Here is a 22925-nt window from a genome sequence, read left to right on the forward strand (position 1 = left end):
GCTTCCCCAGTGAGTGTGGAGGAGGGGCCTGTGCCAGAGAACTATGCCATTGTTAAAGGCGGTGAGTGGTTTCCACTTATATTTGCCTGCATGCTCAGAGCATAGCTCACATCCCAGAAAGAGCTGCAGAGCAGCACAGGGTGAGGAGGGCTCTGGGTGGGCTCTGAGGAGGTTTGCTATTGTTATCATTTGAGCTGCCTTCGCAATGTAGGTTAAAACACAGATTTTGGAACTCTGCCATGCTTTTCCTCTTCTCGGGGGTGTCTACTCCTCTTTGATGATGCCTGATTCTAAAACTCATTTGCTCACCTCAGCTTGGGGACTAGGGACAAGCTGCCAGGCAAGGCAGACTTGCATCAGGCAGAATGTGAGCCCTATGCATCATGGGGCCAGCCTAGGCTGCACCTTCCTGGCCCATGTTCGACTTTCCCAGGCCCCTGCCAGGGGAAAAGGGGTCTCACTTGTACTGTTTGGGATAGAACATGCTGCCCAACCGGGCTGCTCAGGGCCTGCCTCCCGAGGCGAGATGGGATCAAAGAAGCAACTCAAGCAACCAGGCCACCTTCTCTCAATCTGCCTGCCAGATGCTGGGAAGCCCAGTGGAACAGCAGGGCTGAGAGAAACCCAGAGGACTGATCCATCTGTGTCCACAGGACCTGCCCTCCAACCACAGGGAGGGGCTGGCACAGCCTTTCTGGAGGGTAGCTCCTTAAAAAGCCTTAAGGAGAAGGCAGCTCTGCCTTCCCAAGAATGCCCCTTGCTCAGGACCCTGCCTGGGGAAATGATCAGAGTAGTGGCAGGTGACAAGCCTGGGTTTGCATGTGACTAAGTGGGGCCATGATTTTGTTGCTATATGCTGATCAAATTAAGTTCACATGGGGTGCTCAGCTCCAGTGCCTGGGGCTGTGAACTCAGGATGGCCCAGGCTCTGGAGGTAACTACTCCAGCCCCACCACCAGCCCAGCCTATTCACATGCCCCTCCAGAGTCCCTGGGCCCCGAAGAGGTCTTCCTGCTTGGTATCCAGCCCTGGTTAGCCTTGCACCCCACATTCTGCTGCTGAGACCCAGATCCCTCCGCTTGCAGCTCCTCCACCTGCTGCATGACCTCGTTCCAGGGCTTACCGCCACTATTCTATGAAGAGCCTCCCAAACCCTTTTCCCACAGGCTCCTCAGGCCACAAGAGGCCCATGGCAGTACAGGTGCTGCTCCTCTCCTGCCAGGCCATCCCCACAGCCGCCCGAGTCCAATAGGCCCTGGCCCCACCTTGCCCCTCTCAGTCTGTGCCTGGAACTCGTTCCTCTCCACATGCATTGCCCCTCCGCAGGTCTTATCTTGGTCAGACCTGTGTCCCTAGCTCCCGGTGCTGGCCTGGTGCATGCAGGACTGCAGGAGTCTCCAGCGCTGAGACTGTTCGGGCATTTATAGATACCCCGTGTGAGAAAACAGCGTGCAGAGAGGCTGAATATACAGGGTGAACCAACATGGGGGAGTGTGGGGCAGTGCAGCCCCCTTGGCGAGATGTGGAGCTGGTGCTCAAGCTGCTGACAGCGCCCTCCTGCTCAGTCCATCCCAGGCCTGCCTCTCGGCACCTACCTGGGGCAACTGGTGGGGCTCCAAGGGAGCCAGGCACAAGGTCTGGTGGCCGGGCCTGATGCCTGTCCCCAGCTGCCCTCTCCTTGTCCTTGTGCTTCTTGGACTTCTTGGACTTCCCCCGAGACGAGCTGCCATGGGGCCTGCTAGTCTGGGAACAGTCTGTCAGCAGGGGAAGGCTCAGGCATGAGGCAGGGGCTGAGGTGGCCACTTCCCTGTGCTCGCAGTCCCGGCCACTGTGGCCCAGGTCATTACTGACATCAGCCAGAGGGTCGTGTGCCCTTGGGGGCTCCAGCCGTGGGGGCAAGTGAGTGTCCATGCCAACCAGTGGGCCTGGGGTGGGCAGTAGGGCCTCACGGCCATGGGACATAGTCAGCTTCCCATTGACTGTGGGCTGAGCTCTCTGGGTGAAGTGCGATATCCGGGGTTTCTTGTTGACCAAGGGGTCGATGAAATCAGGAGGCTGAGGCCGTTTCTGTGAAGGAAAAGAGACCATTTTAGATGGGAGACTGTATCTGGAGTGGCTAGTATCCCCTAGGGAGTGGCTCAGAAGTAACACGCAGACCTGAGCTGAGCCGGCAGGCAGCCCAGGCCTAAAGGAAATCCAGTCCCCACCTTCAGGGCCTACTCTGGACAGTGGGGACACTGGAGACTCCTGCAGTCCTGCCAACCAGGCCCCTGGTGCCTCCCCCAAGGACTGTGCAGAAGGAAGGGCAGCCAGGTCATCAGTGGACCGCCTCAACCATCTCCATGGACTGGTCTTAAACACTGCTGTGCTTAGTATCTACCCCAGATGATGGTGATGGTGACAGAGCCAAGTCTGAGGGACACCTGGCAGCCCCACAGACTGGGAACCCATCGCACCAGAACTGTGACTACTTGGATCACACAGAAGCTCTATGACATGGTCTGGGTCTTATCCCCTTTCACAGATGATTAGACTGAGGCATGTGAGGCAAGGCCAGACCATAGGAGGGGACCCAGCATTGGACCAGGTGGCCCTGACCCAGGGAAACAGATAAAGAAAGAAAGATGGTGGACGGCAGGCCCAGGACCAAGGAGCCACAGTGGAGTACGGGTGAAATTAGGCCCCAAAACCAAGGTGTATATGGACCCAGCCTTTCTACAAGGAGGCCTCAGGGCCATGAATATGGAGTGGGTGGCTCTAGGCTGAACAAGTGGGAGATGAGGGTGACAAAGAAGAGGAGAAGGGAGGAACAGGGAGGAGGAGGAGGAAGAAGAGGGAAGAGAAGGAAGGAAGAGCTCAAGGAGGAGGGAGAAAAAGGGCCTGGATGTGGGACTCACAAGTCAGAGCATGCAGGTGGGTGGGAATAGCTTTTACCAAAAATCTCGAGCAATGGTGAGGGGGGGGCACAGCCAAAGACCACCCCAGCCAGAGCCAATTAAGTTTCTCACATCCCCAGTGCCCTCCCTGACTATTGACTACAATGACAGTGACCACCGCTCACGGGGCCCCACTGGGCATCGTCTTATCCTGAAGGTAGTACACAAGATTTTACAGAAACCTCACTACAACCCTAAGAGGCAGCAGACCCAGGTGAAGAGAAAACATGAAGCTCAGGGCAGTCTAATGCCTGCCCTCCCTCGGCCACACCACCCGCAAATGTCTAAGGGAAGTGCACCCAGGTTCTGGGTCCAGGCCCCAGGCTTAGGGGAAGCCAGGCATCTGCTCGCTGTTTGAAAAAAATATCCCAGCCCTGAGCCAAGGGCCCAATGGGCTACCTAAGCACCAAGGTTGGGTCAGGCCCATTTGGCTCTAGGTTAGACCTGCCCTCCTCCACCAGCACCTCCACCCATTGCTCCTACCTGAGGGGGCGAGGCTGAACTCCCATGCTCATCTGGGGGGCTGGCAGCAGCAGGTTCTCCAGGGAGGCCGCCTGTGCTCTGTGGCTGGCACAGCTTCCTGCGGAGAAGCAGGATAGGTGGGGGCTTGCTGCAGTACTCCTCAGGGCGCATCCAGGCCCATCTGTCTCTGCATTGACATCACACTGTCCCACCCTTGACCAGTGATTCAGGGAGGGGCCACCACCCCGCTGAATCAGAGAGGGTGAGCATGCTGGGTACAGTAGGGCCTGGCAGGCAGAGCGGCCGGAGCACATCCTGCCCCGGGTTCATCCACAGCTGCCCTGCAGCCTCGGCCTCACACTGCCCAGAGAACTGCCTCACAAAGTGTCCTGTGCCCAGAGAAGGGTCAAGTTGACCACCTAGACCCCCATTACCATGGACACCAGGGAACCATGTAAAATTGACCACTCAAGGTCTATCTTTTGAAATCTGGGCTCACTGAGGCACTGGCCCCTCAACTGTTCATCCTAATAATGACGCACACTGCGGAAACTTTATAGAGAATGTTGACTAGAACTGAGATGACCTGGTCTGTGACAGGAAGGCCTCTCAGATTCAGCTCCCGGCTTCCTGGGAGCCCAGGCTACATACAGCACCTACTTGTGGATGGCAGAGGCAGCCACTGGCCTGCCTAGACCTAAGCAAAACGATGCAGCCAAAGATAAGAAGAAAGACACACCAACACTTGATGGGCAAAGAGAGGCCCTGATAAAGACCCTGGATTGTATGTGGTGCTGAGGACCCTCCGCACACTGCAGGGAGGCTGAGGTCTGGGGACTCAGGGGCCAGGTCTGAACTGCTCCAACCAGCAATGAGCAAGTCTGACTTCCAGACCAATGGCTACATTCCAAACCGCTGCTGCTGTCCACTGCATGTGGCCCAAAATGCAAGGAGAGCACAGGAAAGGTGCCCAAAACATGCACGCAGTGACTAGGGCAACACGGTCCCCATGGCCAAGGGGAAACAGGTTTCCTATCCAGCTACATGGAAGCCACAAGAGCTCTTGTTAAAGACAGAAAACCAAGGATAGGCATTTCCATCCACTCTTTTTTAAGCCACCAGTAAAAAGGCATGAAAAGGAAAGGGAGCAAAAGAGTGACGACATTTAACAGTAAAGCAGAAGTACAGGTGGTGACTGTCCTATAGGATCCAAGAAAACCAAGTCCCAGGCTACAGAGAACCCCATGGCTTGGGGGTTGGAGCCTCAGATACCTCAGAGGAGGGGTCCCCGAACAGCCCTGCCCTGGGTCCTGATCTTCTACAGAGTCCATAGCATGTCCAGGAGAGGAACCCAGGCCTTCTCCAGGCACTGGGAGGTTGCTTGGGCCACACCCAAACAGACATGTGGTCTCGGAAGAAAAGGAAACAAAGGGGTCCCCCTGAGGGAGCAGAGCCATCCACAGGAAAGTCCTGGGGAGGGGGGTCTTCCAGGCAACAAATGTTAGATGCAGAACAGACAGAAAAATGCATTTAAAAAGGAAGAGAGATTGTAAGAGGATGAAAACTTTAACTCAACAACAAAAACATCAGTCTTACTATCTTCAGAAGGACAAAGGACTTGAATAGACATCTCTCCAAAGAAGACATACAAATTGGCCAATAAGCACATGAGAAGGTACTCAACACCGCTATTCACCAGGGAAATGCAAATCAAAACCACAATGAGATACTACTTCACTCCCACTAGGATGGCTAGACTCAAAATACACACACGCGCGCGCGCACACACACACACACACACACACACACACACACGTGTTGGCGAGGATGTGGAGAATGTGGATGGAACCTTTATACACTGCTGGAGGAAATGTAAAATGGTGCAGTCACTAAGGAAGAGTTTAGCGGTTTTCCAAGAAGTTAAACACAATTACCACATAGCTCAGGAACCAGTATGTGTTTGAGAACTTAAAATCCACACCCACACAAATCCTTGGACACAAATGTTCATGGCAGCACTAGTCACAATGCCAAAGAGGTGGAAAGAACCCAGGTGTCCATCAAGGGACAAATGAATAAACAAAATGAGGTCCATCCACACAACAGAATATTATTTAGCCATTAAAAATAATAAAGCATTAACACACGCTATAAGCTGGATGAACCCTGAAAACAATGCAGAGTGAAAGACCAAACACAAAAGGCCACATGGTGTATGATCCCATATATAAATGTCTAAAAGAGGCAAATCCATAGAGATAGAAAGTAGAGTAGTGGTTCCCAAGGGGAAGGCAATGGGGAAGTGACAAATAATGAGGATAGTCTCCTTTGAGGTGATAAAAATGTTCTGAAATTAGAGACTATGGTTGAGCAACACTGTGAATGTACTAAATACCACTGAGTTGTACACTTCACATGGGTGACTTGTATTAAGTAAACTGTATCTCAACAATATGATGCTACAAAAAGACAACAAGAAGGACTCTTGGGAACTAGAAATGATGGCCAAGAAAAACACAGACTGAGAGAAGCCAAAGAGTCTAGGAGCACAGTACCCTGTGTTAGAATTAGAGGAAGCATGAGAAAGGGCAGTGAGGCCTTTTCACAACTGCCCACTGACAGGAAGAAGGGCTAGTGAGTTTTCAGAATGTGCAGGCCACAGCGCCCACCCTACATCACCTGCCATACTGTCCATGTGGACATGCACTGGGCCGGGTGGTGAACCTCTGAGCACTGTTTCCTACCACAGACATGTGCACACACACTTGTGTACAAACACATACACGGGCTACTCACTTTCGGCCACATCCCTTCCCAGTAAATCAGTGAGGCCAAGGCTCTGTGGTCTGAGAACTCAGAAAGCTGCTGAGAGGTTCCAAGGATGGATGGACAGGAGCAGCCTTACTGTGCCCCCTTGAAATTAACCATTTCAACACTGGACCTTTTGCCCAAAATTGCGTGATGAATGAAAACACCTACAGAAGGGGACAATGCCAACTTGACATGTTTAAAGAGGGCAACAGAAGACCCCCAGAGAGGCGATACCAGGTAGGACGCGTCTTCTGCAGAGATCACCCCCCTCTCCCCCACTACCCAACACCCGGAGACCTCAGACAGCCAGAGCAGGGACCTCAGGTCTGGTGGCTCAGGAATGAGTGTCCCCCAGGGCTGAGGAGGAACCTGGGATTCAAACAGAGTGGTCCCAACTCAGTTCTGCTTTCCAGATGCAATTAATGTTTTAAACAGTTGAACTTTAAAAAAAAAAAAAAAAAAGCCCTCACGAAGAGCTCCAAGTCCCTGAGAAATCAAAGACTAATTAGTGATCAGCCACCTCCAAGGGCAGGCATGTATCAGAAGCATTAGTTGCTGGCCTAGGCAGGCCGCATACTCACTCCTCTCAGAGCCTCCTAAGCCACTCTGACCTCTAGTCTCAATTAACCCTAGAAGGAATGCATTTAATTAACACTGTTTAGGACTGCAGAAAGCTTCGTTTTTGTACTTCAGGTTCTTAAATGGTTCTAAGAAAGAAGCTCCACAAAGAGAGGCCCACAGGGACAGAGCAAGTTACAGGCAGAAGCTTCATGGGTAGGGAGGGGCAGCAGGAACAGTCTGAGTGGACTGAGGCCTTTGTGGGGCACTCTGGTGTATGTAACAGTAACATATGCCCCCAACCCTACTGGGGGCGGAGCGAGGCTTTCCCCAAGTGGAAGACCAAGGTGGGGTACGTAGGCAGTGGGGAAAATGGCTAGAATCCCCATGGACCCTACCACCCTGCTCAGCCCCAAGGTCTTGGGACCAGGTGAGGCCACCCCAGCATCCCGGAGATAAGATCTGCCCCAAGCCCAGGGGAAGCAGCCTTACCGAACAAGCATGCGCTTTAGCAGCTGCTGGTCCCCCTCTGAGTAGCCAGGCCAGTCCTTCTGCACATCTTTGTACACACAGTCCTTCAGTGTGCATGTGCCGTCCTTAGCATTCACATTGGCCACCTACAACAGAGAGCCACCGTCAATCGCCTTGTGGGAAGCACAAGGGGGAGCGGGCATAAAGGAAGGCAGACGGACCTGGAAGGGAAGAGGACAGCACCCCACTCCCAGCTCCCTTGTACCAGGTCCAGATGCGCACATCTTACAGCCGCTGGGGGCCAGGCTGGCTCCAAAGAGGGAGGCTGTCATCTATAAACCCTATCAGCCTCCCACGGCTATGGCTGAATGTGTGTGTTCCCCCAAAGTTCATGTTAAATCTTAACCCTTAATGCGATGGTATTTGGAGGTGGGGCACCTTTGGGAGATGATTAGGTCATGAGAGTGGAGCCCTCACGAATGGTATTAGTGCCTTGATAAAAGAGATGCCAGAGAGCTCCCTGGCCTCTTCTACCATGTGAGGACACCATGAGAAGATGTCACCTATGAATCAGGAAGGGGACCCTAACCAACCACCCAATCTGCCAGCACCTTGATCTTAGACTTCCAGACTCCAAAACTGTAAGAAGTAATATCTTTTGTTTGAGTCACCCAGTCCATGGGATTCTGTTACAGGAACGTGAATGGACAAAGACAACCACTCTTGGATTTGCATCTCCTGGAGCAGAGTAGGCTGAGGTTGGGGCTGCCTCCAGGGGCCAGACTGAGCCCACACCAGCGAGCTCTCCTTCCATTGGTTAACAGGGAATAAGTTAGTTAAGTTAGTCTCCAAGATGGTTTACAAACATGAATTTAAAAGTCTGCCTTATACATGCAGAAGAAAATGAACAACTGTGTGTGTGTGTATAAAGATCCTTTTCATATTCATAATGGTAACCACATATCAAAGTGTCAGAACTGAAATATATAACATAAAACAAAAAGAACTAGAGGCAAAACCCACAAGAGCCAACCAAAATAAAGAAAACAGAAACACAAGGACAAGGAAGCAATGAAAACACCGAGCTACCAGAAAGCAAAAGATAAAATCGCTATAAGAAGACCTCATATTTCAATAATCACTCTAAATGTAAATAGACTGAACTCACCAATAAAAAGGCACAGAGTTGCAGAATGGATCAAAACACAAAACCCAACCATATGCTACCTCCAGGAAACACATCTCAGCTCTAGAGACAAATATAAGCTCAAAGTGAACGGGTGGAAAATGATATTTCAAGCAAATGGCATTTAGAGAAAAGCGGGAGTAGCGGTACTAATATCAGATGAAACAGACTTCAAAATAAAAAGGTAAAGAAAGATATGGAGGAACACTTCATAATGATAAAGAGAATCATGCACCAAGAAGACATAACACTTATTAATATCTGTGCTCCCAATCAGGGAGCCCTGAAATGTGTAAAGAATTACTAACAGAACTAAAGGGAGAAACAGACCAAAACACTATCATAGTAGGGGACCTAAAAACCCCACTGTCAAATATGGACAGATCATCCAAACAGTAAATCAATAAATAAATAACATCGTTAAATGACACATTAGACCAACTAGACATAATTGACATATATAGAGCCTTCCATCCCCAAACAGCTGCTTATACATTCTTCTCTAGTGCACATGGAACATTCTCAAGAATCAACCACATACTGGGACACAGAAATAGCCTCGACAAATATAAAAGGGTTGAAATCATGTCAACCATGTTCTCTGATCATAATGCTTTGAAACTACAGATCAACTGCAAAAAGGAAGCAGGAAAAACCACAAATACATGGAGATTAAACAACACGCTACTACTAAAGAATAACTGGGTCAGGAAAGAAATAAAAAGAGAGGTCAAGAGGTAAATAGAAACGAATGATAATGGTAGTACGACATATCAAAACGTTTGGGATACAGCAAAAGCGGTCCTAAGAGGAAAGTTCATATCATTACAGGCCTATCTCCAAAAACAAAAATGAGCCAAAATAAACAACCTAACGCTTCATCTTAAAAATCTAGAAAAGAAAGAGCAAATGAGGCCTAAAGTCAGCAGAAGGAAAGAAATCGTCAAAATTAGAGCAGAAATAAATGAAATTGGAAACAAAAAGAAAAAATAAATACAACAAGGAGCTGATTCTTTGAGAAGGTTAATAAAATTGACAAACCCTTGGCTAGACTCACTAAATAAAAAAGAGAAAAGACACAAATAAACAAAATCAGGGATGGAAGAGGAGGAAATTATGACTGACATCGCAGAAATACAAAGGATCATACAAGAATACTATGAAAAAGGATATAATAACAAATTTAATAACCTAGAAGAAATGGACCAGTACTTAGGAAAATAAAATCATCCTAGACTGAATCAAGAAGATCTGGAAAATCTATATAGACCAATCATTAGTATAGAAAATGAAACAATCATCAAAAACCTACCAAAAAGTAAAAATCCAGGACCAGATGGCTTCACCAGTGAATTCTACCAAACGTTCAAAAAAGATTTAATACCTATTCTCCTCAAACTCTCCAAAAAATTGAAGAGGAGGCAATACTTTCCAACTCATTTTATGAGGCCTGATACCATTTTATACCACTCTGATACCAAAACCTGGTAAAGATAACACAAAAAAATAAAACTACAGACCAATATCTCCCATGAACACAGATGCAAAAATCCTAAATAAGAAACTGCGAACTGAATACAGCAACATATTAAAAAGATTATACATTACAATCAAGTGGGCTTCATCCCAGGGGCACAGGCATGGTTCAACACATGCAAATCAATTAATGTGATACACCAAACAAACTAATTAAAAAATCATATAGTCATATCAATAGATGCAGAAAAAGCCTTGAACAAGATACAGCATCCATTTATGATCAAAACACTTAACAAAATCTGTATAAAAGGAAAGTACCTTAACATAATAAAGGCCATATATGACAAACCCTCAGTCAACATTATACTTACTGGTGAAAAAACTAAAAACCTTCCCTCTTAGATCAGGAACAAGGCAGCTGTCTACTATTGCCACTGTTATGCGATATAATAGTAGAGATCCTAGCCAGTGCAATCAGGCAAGAGAAAGATATAAAAGGCATCTAAATAGGAAATTAAGAAGTCAAACTGTTCTCTATGTAGAAAATCCTAAAGATTCCACGAGAACACTACTAGAAACAATAAGCAAATACAGTAAAGTCTCTGGATACAAAATCAACGTTCAAAAATCCTTAGTGTCTACAGCCATGCTACCCTGAACAAACCCGATCCCGTTTGCTCTCGGAAGCTAAGCAGGGTCAGGCCTGGTTAGTAATTGGATGGGAGACCACCTAGAAAACTAAGTGTTGTAGGTGTAAAAGATTAAAAAATAAAGGATTGTAAAATGACAAGGTCCTTGTAATCTGTGAGGTCAACCAACGGCTGCCTCGCCTAAATAAATAAATAAACAAACAAGCCATAGCATTCCTATACTCAAATAATCAAGCGTCAGAAAAAGTAGAAAAAATAATTCCTTTCACAATTGCAACAAAAAGAATAAAATATCTAGGAATAAATTTAATGAAACATCTGAAGGACCTATATAAAGAAAACTATGAGACCCTTTTAAAAGAAATCGAAGAAGATACAAAGAAATGGAAAGATATTCCATGTTCATGGATTGGAAGAATCAACATAGTTCAAATGATCATATTACTTAGAGCATTATACAGATTTAAAGCAATCCCCATCAAAACCCCATCGATATTTTTTTAAAGAAATAGAATAAAAAATCATCGGATTTGTATGAAAGCAGAAAAAACCCCAAATTGCCAAAGCCATCCTGAGAAAAAAGAATGAGGCTGGAGGCATCACTCTACCCGACTTCAAATTATACTACAAGGTTGCAATAATCAAAACAGCATGGTATCGGCAGAAAAACAGACACACAGACCAGTGGAACAGAATCGAGAGTCCAGAAGTAAACCCATATTTATATGAGCAAATAATTTTTGACAAAAAAGAAAGGAAAGCCTCTTCAATAAATAGTGTTGGGAAAACTGGAAAGCCACCAGCAAAAGAATGAAACTAGACTGTTGTCTACCACCATACACCAAAATTAACTAAAAATGGATTAAGGACCTGAACATAAGACCTGAAACAGTAAACTGCATAGAAGAAAACATGGGAACTAAACTCATGGACCTTGTACTTAAAAAGGATTTTATGAATTTGACCTTAAAAGCAAGGGAAGTAAAAGCTAAAATAAATGAATGGGAGTACATTAAATTAAAAAGCTTCTGCTCAGCAAAAGAAATTGTCAACAAGGTAAAGAGACAACCATCCGAATGGGAAAATATATTTGCAAACAATGCCTCCGATATGGGCCTAATATTCAAAATATACAAAGAACTCATATGACTCAATAACAACAACAACAACAAAACAAACAAACAACCCAATCAATAAATGGGCAGAGGACCTCAACAGACACTTCTCCCTAGAGGACATACAAATGGCCAACGATATATGAAAAGATGCTCAACATCACTAGCTATTAGGGAAATGCAAATCAAAATCACAATGAGATACCACCTCACATCTCTTAGAATAGCTATAATCAACAGGACAGTAATAACAAATGTTGGAGAGGATGCGGAGAAAAAAGAACCCTCATATAGTGCTGGTGGGACTGCCAATTGGCATAACCACTATGGAAAACAGTATGGAGGTTCCTCAAAAAACTAAGAATTGATCTACCATATGATCCAGCAATCACTCTACTGGGTATTTACCCCAAAGATTTGAAAACCCGTATCTGAAAAGATATTTGCACGCCGTTGTTCATAGCAGAATTATTCACGGTGGCCATAGCATAGAAGCTACCAAAGTGTCCTATGATAGATAATTGGCTAAAGAAGCTGTGCTACATATATACAATGGAATATTACTCAGCCATAAGAAGAGATGCAATACTGCCATTTGTGACAACATGGATGGACCTCGAGATAATCATACTAAGCAAAATAAGCCACACAGAAAAAGCTGAAAATCACATGATACCACTTATACGTGGGATATAAACCTAAAACCAACAAATGAACAGGACAAACAAACAGAGACTCAAGGACATGGACAATGGACTAGTGGTTACCAGAGGGTAGGGGGTGGAGGAGGAGGGGAGAGGTAGAAGGGATAAAGGGAGTCAAATATACAGGGATAGGGGAAGAGTGAAGTGGGTAAAGGGGATCAAATATATGGTAGCTGAAGGAAACTGGACTTTGGGTTGTAATCACACAATAGAATATATAGATGTCAAATTATAATGTACACCTGAAAATTATATAATTGTATTAACCAATGTTATCCCAATAAACTTAATTTAAAAAAATAAAAAACAAAAAACAAAACATGTGCCTTAAAGATTCCTGAAGTTGTAATGGCCACTGTCCCAAAGTGGGCACTTCTGTCTACATCGCTGGGCACCCTGGTCTCCCACACACGCATGTATAGCTATGTGTCACTATTTTTCCCTATTACTGGTTTTTAAGAGAACTCCATATTAGTGTTTTCCACAGGGAGCATTTTTAATAGCCGAGTAATATTCCAAGTGGCCATACTGTGATTTACTCAAATGGTTCTCCTTCGTTGGACGCTGATGCGTTTCCAGTTTCTCTGCAGCATAGACAGACATCTCTGTATGCAGGCTTTTCCATGCTGGCAATGGTTTTCTTCAGCCTGCTTCTCAGGAGTAGGATTAGTGGGTCAAAGGTGCTTAATGTTTTTATGTTTTTTGATACATTTTGCTGAAATGCTCTTCAGAAGGGCCACCTACCTGTCAACACTCCCACCCATAAGGATGTCTCCCAAGGGGAAGGGTAGGGAGGCACCTGCCCATGGGCCCCCAGTATCTATGGGTGGGCCTGGATCCCAGCCCAGATCTACAACCATGCATGGAATGCAGCTCCATTTTTTTCCACAGAGGAAGGTCACAGAGGCCTGTTCTCCCCACCCTTGCCCTTTGCCATGAACTCTTGGGGGGTAAGGGTAATGAAGGACCCCAGCTGGAGCAAATACCGACATCCTCCTACCAAGTGTGCTGCATGGTTCCTACCAGCCTCGGGCTACACTGAGGACAGGGAAGACAAGTAACCAGAGTTCTGCTGAAGAATTCAGTAAATATAGAAACTCATCCTCAGATACTGGTACAATTTTGGTGTGGGCTTTCTGCCACAGAAGGTGCTAGTCAATTCTCAGAGACAGAAAATAGGAAGGGCAGGTGAGCTGGTAGAGCAGAACCCGAAGAGGCTTGATCACGGCTCCTCTTCAGGGTACTGATATAACTATGCTCACAGCCGCACAGTAGCGTGGTATCTGCATGGCCCAGTTGACGTGGTGGAGCGAGAGCAAGCCATTCATTTCCCAGGGGTACTCCAGCTGCTTCCTGGAGTCCTGGGAGCCTAGGCGGGACCTTGCTCCAAAGCCCAGCCTGTTTCTTAACAGCAGGCTCCACTGCCACCACCATGTTCCTGCTGGCTAAGCTCTTGGCCCCACAAGAGGTGCTGCAGTCATGCTTAGGCATAGATGGAGGCTGAAGTGTCCAAAAGTGAAGCCCCCTGCCTCGAGTCACAGCTGGCAAGAGGCAGGGAAGCCCTTGTGACTGCTGAGCACGAGCTCTCACTAACTCACATGTATGGGTTCCCCAGGTTGTACTCTATTCTAAAAACCTTGAGCAGCTGAAGTCTTGGATCCCCTATGCAGTGCCTGCTACCTACACGTTAGCAGATGGCAAGGAGTGCAGCGCTGGTCTCACTCTGAGCCAGTAAGCACTCCCAGCCCAGTGCCTATCCAGACCATCTACAGAGATTGCTCACAGGCTGGCTGGACCCCACCCCCACCTACCCCAGCCAAGCCCTGGGCAAGCACGCACCTGCTGGAGGAGACTGTCCAGCATGTCCTTATCCGCCTGCGCCAGGCCATCCTTCTGTAGCCGCAGCAATAGTTCAGCTTTCCGGTAGGGCCTCAGTGCCAAAAGGTGCAGTACCCGGTCACGGAAGGGCCTCTGAGACACCCCACCGCCCCCACTAACACCGCTTTTCTTGATGGCACTTGCCAGGTTGATGGGGGTTGCACGCTTCCGGGAGGGGACAGCATCCATCGCCCCTGGAGCTGGTTTCCGAAACTGAACCTTCTTGCCTGCCATAAGAACCAGGGTATTAAGGATTGAAGGAGGTTTTGGGGTGGCCATGACATCCCACTGTCTGTAACTAACACCAAGTTCCTAAGCATGGAAAGTGATGGCCAACAGCACTGCACCCCCAACAAGCCAGCATGCCCAGCCTGGCCTGCTTCGTGGGGACTTTGGGCAGCTGAGAGCACCACCTGCTGACCACATACAGCTCAGTGGGCACCTGCAGGCTCAGAAGTTGGAGCTGCAGGAAGTAGAAGCATGTTTAGGGCCATTAACTGACTTCATGGTGGGCAACCTAAATCCTAGGGGCCAAAAACGTCAGCTACCACAGGGAGAAAGAGTTGGTCTATGACCCTTTTTGATGTAAAAAGGTGGTGGTGGGGGGGTGTCTCTGAACTGCCAGAGGCAGGTGCCCCAAGAGCCTATACTTCATAGCTCTATGCTGGCCCCAAGGGATCCGCCATTCTTTTATGAAAAAGGAAGGAATAAAGGTGCCAGGACTGCTTGGCAGCTGCTCTGGAGACTGAGGTGCCAGCAGCTCCCCAGCTATAGCCCCAAGCACTCACTCCTTGGGCAGATGTGAGTTGCATAGAGCCCCAGGGGCAGTGGGTTGCTCCCCACCCTCCCTGTACAAATAGACTATGGGTCCAGCACAGGCATCCCTCCATCAAGCCAGTGAGTACTATTCTCAAGGGAGGAAGTTGTTAACTCTGTCTTGGACGGAGCTTCTGCCATGGAGGACTGTGAATGGCCAAAAGGTCAGCCAATGCCTTGAATCTTTGGGCCAAAAAACTCTTCACATGACTTATTTTTGCTCTTATCCCTCAAATCTGATTTGTCAGATTAACACAAGAAGTGCTTTTCAAATCCTCAGGGCCTGACTTCATCCCCAGAGGACCCAGCTGAAGGGTTGACATGGGCAGGGGAGAGGCCTGACACAGCCGGATGTGCCCATCTGTGTTTTCAGAGACTGGCAGATGAGTGTTTCCATCAGAATGTAAACCACAGCGAAAACTCTTATTGTACCAAAGTGGTCCAATAAGACAAATTTTGACCCAAGTTTTTGGCCAAAGGACCCAGAAATTTATTAAGATGTGTATGAATTGTCCACATTTGCATCTTGAGGAGAAAGCAAGTGGGAGAAGCAATTTTGGATTCTGACCCTAGCAGTGGGCAACTCACAGCCCAGGGCCTGGGCTCTCTGGGCAGCGTGGCCACATCCACTAGGGCTCAGCATGACTGGCAGGACAAACTCCTGCACTGAAGTCTCAGGGTTCATTCAAAGCCAACCCCACTGCCAAGCAAGGAAAATCACAAGCTTTCTTTGCGGGGATTTGAAATCTTCCCACCTCTTCTCAAGACAGAGAAACCCCATGAAGCCATTAAGGTCCTCATTTGCTATGAGCCAGTTCATGCTTCTCTAACTGTATGCCCCTCTTTACCTGGCAATGAAGTCTGATGACTCTTTAACTCTGACTAGGTCCAGGAGGTGGGAAAGCTGTAGCTGGGTGGCAGAGCTTTCTTAATAAACTCTACTTTTCTCCTCATTTTTAACATTGTTGGTATCTCAATTTCGCAATAATTTCTCAGGTGCTGAGCTGCTGGAGCCTTCTAGGTGAGCAGGGATCAATGCCTTTCCTTCCAGGTCTCAACCCAACAGTCCCTCACTGGCCCTAACACAGTAGCAGGCCACCATGTCAGCCGCAATGGCCTTGGGTAAGAGTCAGCTGGGCAAGTGAGGGCAGGAGGTGATAGCCAGAAGAAAGATGGCAACCCTAACTTCATGGAGCATGTTTGTGACCCTGCTGGGCAGAGGTCCCTGTAGCCACGACCTGGGAGAGGGGCCATGGATTCAAATTTCTCCAGTTCTTGGGCCCTGAGTCTACCTGGAGGTTTGGAGGTGGCAGATGAAATAGCTCTCTATCAATGCAGGAAGATCTTCTTCTTGACCTGACATGAACCTGGCTGGTCCAGCTCGGGGGCCACACCTCTGTCATCCACCATTTCTACTTCTGGCCTGGACAAGCCCTGAATACCTCTGGCTCCTTAAATAGTTGCCCACAGGTGGAACCCCTCCCCAATGGGTGGAGCTCCAGGCCTCCATCCTCACCCAAGTAGCGTCCTCCAGGTTTGATGACAATGGCACCACGGCTCCGAGTCTCCTCCTCAGCCTGCGCCATGCTCTGCCGTGCCTTCTGATAGGAGTCGTCAGTGGCGCACACTGTGATTTTGTCCTGGATACTACCCAGGCAGTCCAGGTGGACATCCCCATGGCTGCAAGACAAGGGGCCGGGAACCAAGATGAGAACACCTAGGAGATGGGGAGACATGATCTTGGGGCCTGCACCCTCCCACCCGTGCTGGGAAATAGGGCTCAACACTGACTGGAGCCACGTGGCTTCAACAGGGCATATCTTGACCCAGAAGAAACAAGAGGACCCAGGCCCCCGGGCCAGAGGCAACATGCCAAGGACCCACACCCACACTCTGGACACAGTGAAAAGAGCCAGAGCAACTCATCTAAAAGAAAGGGGTACTGGGCCAGAGATGGTGGGCAAATATCTGCACAGGGGGCTAGGTTGTGGGGAGCCCCAGGGTGGAGGTTGGAGAGGCAGGGCTGTCCCTCCGGGCCTCACCTGGAGATGTACTGCTGGATGCAGTCGAAACTGCCCTGGGGGCTGTCGCGGCCGATGTTGGAGAGGTAGAAGGAGAAGGTCCGAGCCTCCGAGGGGCAGTTGGGCTGGGGGATGGAGATGTGCTGCATGGAGAGGGGGGTGTCATCAAGGGGGCCGCAGCACAGAGGGGACCATGGGACAAGCCAGCTGCCAAACCCCGCCTGTCCATGCAGCAAGACCCTTACAGCAAGAACATGCTAGTGTTTCCTTCAACACAATTGGGCTTTCCTGGCAACAAAATTGGGCTTTACTGAGCATTGCTGGGGGAAGTTGATGGCTGGTCCCTATCGACTTACCCCAGCAATGCTCAGAATCTTCAGTTCCCTTGCTGGGGGGAGGACAATGGCATTGCAGTCAGAGGAGCACAGAGAGTTCACCAGAAACCTAAAGGCAGAGACCCCACTTGGGTCTGGGCTGTGATTCAGTTTCCCCACCCACCAAACAGCACATCTGGCTTGGGATACCCTCAAAAAATGAAGTGAGACAAGACAAGCATTAGCAACTGGCAGGGCATGATGCAGCCAAGATGCTCTGACCCTTGCTCCTGCTGAGCGACTCCCATTCCACCTCTTCCATGAGGACACAGACTCCACTTGAGTGTCTGTCTACTGTCCTGTGGCCATGAACAAGGCCTCTGAGGGTCATAGGGAGATATACCTAAAGCTGGGTGCACAATGAACAGCTGCCCAGAATATGGTAGGAAGCTTGTACATCAGTCAGTAAAATAAAAAGGAGCTTTCAGAAAACCTGAGCCCGACGTGGGTGGTTCTTCCTCGTCCACCTTAATCCTCTCCCTCACCCTGTTCTTGTCTGGCAGGGACCTGGCCTCCCTAGGCAGTATCTTGCCATCTCAGCTCTCAGGGGGCAGTAGCTGCCAAGGGCACTCATGGCCCTGGGTACCCACCCCACCCCTGTCCCTGCCAACCTGTGCAGACCCGATCCCACCTGAGAAGTCAGGAGGGGAGGATGTACCCTGGTTAATGGGCCATTTTCCTGCTAGTTAATGGTACTGGTTAATGGTTACCAGTCTCTGAGACCAGTAGGGAAACCAGCCAGCTGGGCAGGAATGGCCCGAGAATGCACTGTCGTCTCTGAGCCACAGCAGAGCTCAGCATGTGTTCTAGGACATGGCCTGAAGCATAACAGCTGTGTGTGTACCCTCTGGACTGAATCTTGGCTTCCCTGGCCCATGTAGCCCCTCAACTGGCTCAAGTGCACCGGGTTTGGGTGTGGCTGATGGCAGCTCTGACATGAGGTTACGGGAGGCAGGAGCACATGTCTGTGTGACAAACAGACCAGAGCAGTAAACATCCTTGGCTCATCCCATTCCAGGCTTGAGTGCCTCTGAGGTCTGAGGCCCACAGGGGTTACTGGCTCCTCGTTGGTGGGGTGGTTGGGCCAGGTTCTGGCCAGAGGCCTTTCACCTTCTCCTTCCTTTGAAATCCATCTTAAATTGGCTGCTGCCCTTCCCCCAGATATGCGGGGCCTCGTGTGCAGTGCAGGGGAGAGCCCTGGAGACAAATCATGTCCCAAGTGGGGGCAACACTGTGAGGACAGCACTGGCCCATCCTTTCAGGGAAAAAGAGGAAACAGGTACACACGGGACCCAAATGCCACTGACCAAGTCCTCTCTGGCCAGAGGGATTATCAGAGACTGTCAGTTTTCTTCATCATTTTCATTCCCAGGGAACCATTCTGGGAAGAGAGAGTGACTACTGTGGCTGAACATACCTTCTAGGTGGCAAAGCAGCCTCTTCTGCTCACTTGTCCAGCTGGAGACCTCACTTCCCGAATCCCACACCCAGGGCCCTTTCTGAGCACCTTCTTCTCGTCACTCTCCATGGGCATAGAAGAGCAATGCAACATCTCACCCACCCCCGCCTGTGGCTCCGTGAGGTTCAGCTGCTCAACCATGGCTCATGATGGCTCTGAACTCCGAACTCCCTTCTAGAGATTTTAAAAGATGTTTCCAAATTGTCCCTGTTACCAACACAGCAACAAGCACCTTGTGGCTCAATCTTGAACACATCCTAACTGCTCCTGCAGACTTGGTTCCTAAATGCACAGACACTGGCCAAAGGCCAGAGACCAGCGCTGCCAGACTTCATTCAAGAAACCGAAACTGCAGCTTGGGTTCCTGACATAGCCCAGGGAAACATCAAGGCCCTGAACTGCCCTGGATGAAACCCTACCTCTCCATCTTTTTTCAACTTAAGAGTTTACAGATGGAACTGGCCAGGTGGGGGTGCTTCACCAGCTGTCAACTCAGAAATGACCCCCTGACAGCAGAGGGGACAGTCAGTCAGCTCAGTGCCCCTGAGAGTACAGAGAACAGATGCAAACATGAACCCGGCAAATGGACAGGTGAGCATTTTGTTCTGGCAGACACCGCCCTGGGACCAGATGCACTCAGGTGTAGCCAAACTCTCCAGGGATTGTGGCAAGTGCCATAGAGGTGTTTAAAGAACCAGCCAACATCAGATTGGTTGCATGTCTTCATGGCCTGGCTTTTGTGGAGCACCCAGTCTAGGCTGGGAGGTGGCCAGGACAGATCTAACACCCATCCAGGGGGTGTGTGACGCTGTGACCCTATGCCACATGCACTACATTCACGTCTTAGGAAGACATGCACCAGGAGCAAAGTGAGCTCGTTCTGGGATGCAAAAAGTACATTGGTTCTCTTAAGGCCACGTTCTTTAGCACAGGACTCTCTAAGTGAACAAGGTCCCCATCTAGTGGTAGATGAGGATACTGAAAGACAGAGAGAGGTCCCAAGCAAAGGAGCCTGCCTACAGATGGGGTCTCAATCTTCAGTCTATCAGCTTCATGGGCCTCTGGGGAACAGGGGTCCCTGTCATCCACTAATAAGCCTATTCTATCCAACCCTGCTGGAGTTCCTGCTCCTCATCTGCACTCTACCTCCTGGTCCATCTCTAACCCTGCAGGTGGGGTACTGAGAGCAAAGTCCCCTCCTCACTTCTTAGAAACACACAGGTTCAGCTGTGCTCATGCAGCAGAGCAACTAGGAGAACTAAAAGGGGAGAGCCGAGGCACCCTGCCTCCCCCACCCCACCATCTGAGTGACTGTGCACATGAAGCCTGGCACCAGATAAGGCCCTTCACACCTAGCAAATGGGAGTGGCATGCATCCCATCAATGCCCAGGAGGAGGATGAAGTCCGGATGTCACAGGGGCAGACCCAGAGTCTGAACCTATGTAGCAAGCCAGGGAAGAACAGCGCCTCCCTTGCCACACAGCCCCTCCAGCCCTCACACGGACTCACAAAGGGAAGAGCCTTCTTGTGAAGAATCACAACCTGGCCCTGCCTGGAGCTCAGTGCCTCTGTGCCAGACTATCTCTAAACTCCATGCTTAAGCAAGCTCAGGAGGGAAAAAAATATATAGTCTGCAAAGAATGATTCTAAAACTAAGGTGGTAGGACCTCACATCTGGAATGGATGTGGCTCTCGGGCTTTCCACAGGAATTCAGGGGACACGGGGTACGGCTCGGAACCTAAAAGTCTATCTATGAGTATCCATGAGAGGTCTTGCTGAGAAGTGAACACTGATCATGGTGGCCCTTTTTGTGCACAAGCTTCTTTCCACAACTGCTGAGGGCACAGGGTATCTATGGCCACCAGAGGGAGCCATGGGGGCCAGTCTGGCTACAAACCCAGGTTAGCCTCGCCCCTAACACAGGAAATGTCCCAGGGAAAATGGCAAAACGGTGACCATAAGTCTCCAACGGGGCTGATGGAGGCATGGGCGGGAGGGAGGGGTAGGGGGTCGGGAACTTTTGGGGCGTCTCACCAACCTTGACTGGTATTGGTGTGATGGTCAGTTTGTGTGTCCCCAGGCCAGGCTGTAACCCCAACATCATTAGTGCTAATCTGGGTATGCATGGAAGTATTCTGTACACACAGTGACAGTCAAAGTCAGCTGACTTTAAGTAAAAGAGAGGACTCTTAATGGTCTGGGTGGGCCTCATCCAATCAACTGAAGGCCTTACGAAGGAAACTGAGTCTCCCTGAGGAGGAAGAAGCCCCTCTGTGGACTGCAGTGCCCGTTCCTGCCTGCCCAATAAAAATGCCTTGGTATCTCTGATTCTGCACATGCACACATGTGTAGCACAGGCAGATACATGCATTCCTAGAGGCAACCTCTCTGGAGCACCCTGGCTGAGGACGCTAGCTGAAACCCACAGATCTCCCCGGTTCTGTAAGGAGCCAGCCAGCTATTGGTAAAAACTGATTTAAGATACATTTGGTAATTCTTCAGATAAAAACAAAAGACTTGCAATAAAGATTAAAAGAAAAATTAAAGTGTTCCAAAGGGTGTTTGGTAGTTAGGGGATGAAGGGTGGGGGGAAGTACCCTAAGGAGGGGGAGCAAGGACTATGAACAACTCGCCTTTTCTTTCATTTCCCAATTTTTCTGTAACATGGTCACTGAGAACGAATACGTTTCAGAAAAAAATAGGGGTGCTGAGTTTCTATACCCACTAGTACCAAAAAACAGACAAACACCCATGGGTCTTGGGTCCACAGAGGGAGAGGAGTACCCCACAGTAGGGAGGACACAGCTTGGGCTCTTGGGACACAGCTTTGAATCAGTTCAGAGACTACTTAAAAACAGGGTTTGGAGTCTTGTATGCATCAGCTACAGGAAGAAAGGGAGGGATCCTGAGGGGCCACTGGACAGGAGAGCTGCCTTCTGTCCACAGATAGCCTGTTGTGACCCAGGGGCCGTAAGACCAGCCTGGGTACATCCAGAGGTGGAGCCTGGCCTGTATGGGGACTGACCTGGCACAGAGGTGGATGGGGCCAAACACTGCACCCTACTACTGCTGTGCCCAGCAAGCCATAACAGGCCCTAGAATAAACTGGTCCCACAATTCCAAATGTGAGTAACAAAAACTACTCACCCCTTGGCTTCCTTGAAATCGAATTGATGGTCTCAGCGAAACAGAATCCTGCAAATAAGCAAAACAAGAAAATGTCAAAAAAGATACCTGGAATTCCTGAGACTCACTTCCACTTATCTAAGGAGCAAGGTTAAGAACTGTGCACTCAGAAAAGATGAGAGAAAACTCAAGTCTGAAAACTATAGGAAAGGTCACCAGAGCAGAGTTTTGAAGGATCAATATAAGTTCCCTGGATGGCACAGGGGCCAGGACTAAAGGTACATGAGTGACAAGAGTGGAGACACAGGCAGTGGGCAGCCCCTCACCAATGTCCTGAAACCAGCATTAGCCCAGGCCACCTAGCCCTACAGATACCCTTTCTAAACGGAAATGAGTGTGGATGAACACCACCAGCCACAAAGCAGGCTGATGAGGTGACTCTGGCCCTCCACCACTGGCAGGACAGAGCCCAATGCCTGCCCAGCTCCCATGTCATAGCTTCAGAGCAGTTCGTCACTATGCTTGGGGTGGCAGAATTTCCAAATGTCATAAAATATATAGTAAAAAACTAAAAATAAATATTTTAGCCTTCAGGTATTCAGAGATCAGCCTTCTGGTAGAATTCTGGAAAGAACAGAAATCCATATGGAAGGCTGCACCTCTCCTCCCCACCTACACTGGGCACAGCACCCACCTCTATGTAGCAAATGCTGTCCCGCAGTGCAGTCCTGGCTTGTCACCACAACCTCCTCCTTCAGGCCCCAAACCCATAAGGCCCAAATCTACCCCTGTGCCAATCTGTCCCCACGAGCCTCCCCTGCATGACAGCCAGGGATTGGGCTCTCCCACCTCAATCACTAATCCCAACACTCTGGCC

General features: G+C 49.1%; 1 protein-coding gene and 1 pseudogene across 1 annotated transcript in view; one reads left to right on the forward strand and one right to left on the reverse strand.

Annotated features, from left to right (window-relative positions):
• The window catches only part of ELL (elongation factor for RNA polymerase II), a 57078-nt gene that overhangs the window by 5821 nt on the left and 28332 nt on the right, over positions 1-22925 (reverse strand). Inside the window, exons 2-8 of the mRNA XM_016132350.2 lie at positions 22070-22117; positions 17109-17230; positions 16583-16746; positions 14212-14477; positions 7260-7384; positions 3420-3516; positions 1596-2067 (exon numbers count right to left, since the gene is read on the reverse strand). Coding sequence (XP_015987836.2) covers positions 1596-2067; positions 3420-3516; positions 7260-7384; positions 14212-14477; positions 16583-16746; positions 17109-17230; positions 22070-22117 — 1294 coding nt within the window. The remainder of the gene's footprint in view (positions 1-1595; positions 2068-3419; positions 3517-7259; positions 7385-14211; positions 14478-16582; positions 16747-17108; positions 17231-22069; positions 22118-22925) is intronic.
• On the forward strand, positions 10540-10657 carry LOC118612633 (annotated as a pseudogene).

The sequence above is a fragment of the Rousettus aegyptiacus genome, unplaced genomic scaffold (genome assembly GCF_014176215.1).
Source record: "Rousettus aegyptiacus isolate mRouAeg1 unplaced genomic scaffold, mRouAeg1.p scaffold_m13_p_16, whole genome shotgun sequence".
In the NCBI taxonomy this organism is placed as follows: Eukaryota; Metazoa; Chordata; class Mammalia; order Chiroptera; family Pteropodidae; genus Rousettus; species Rousettus aegyptiacus.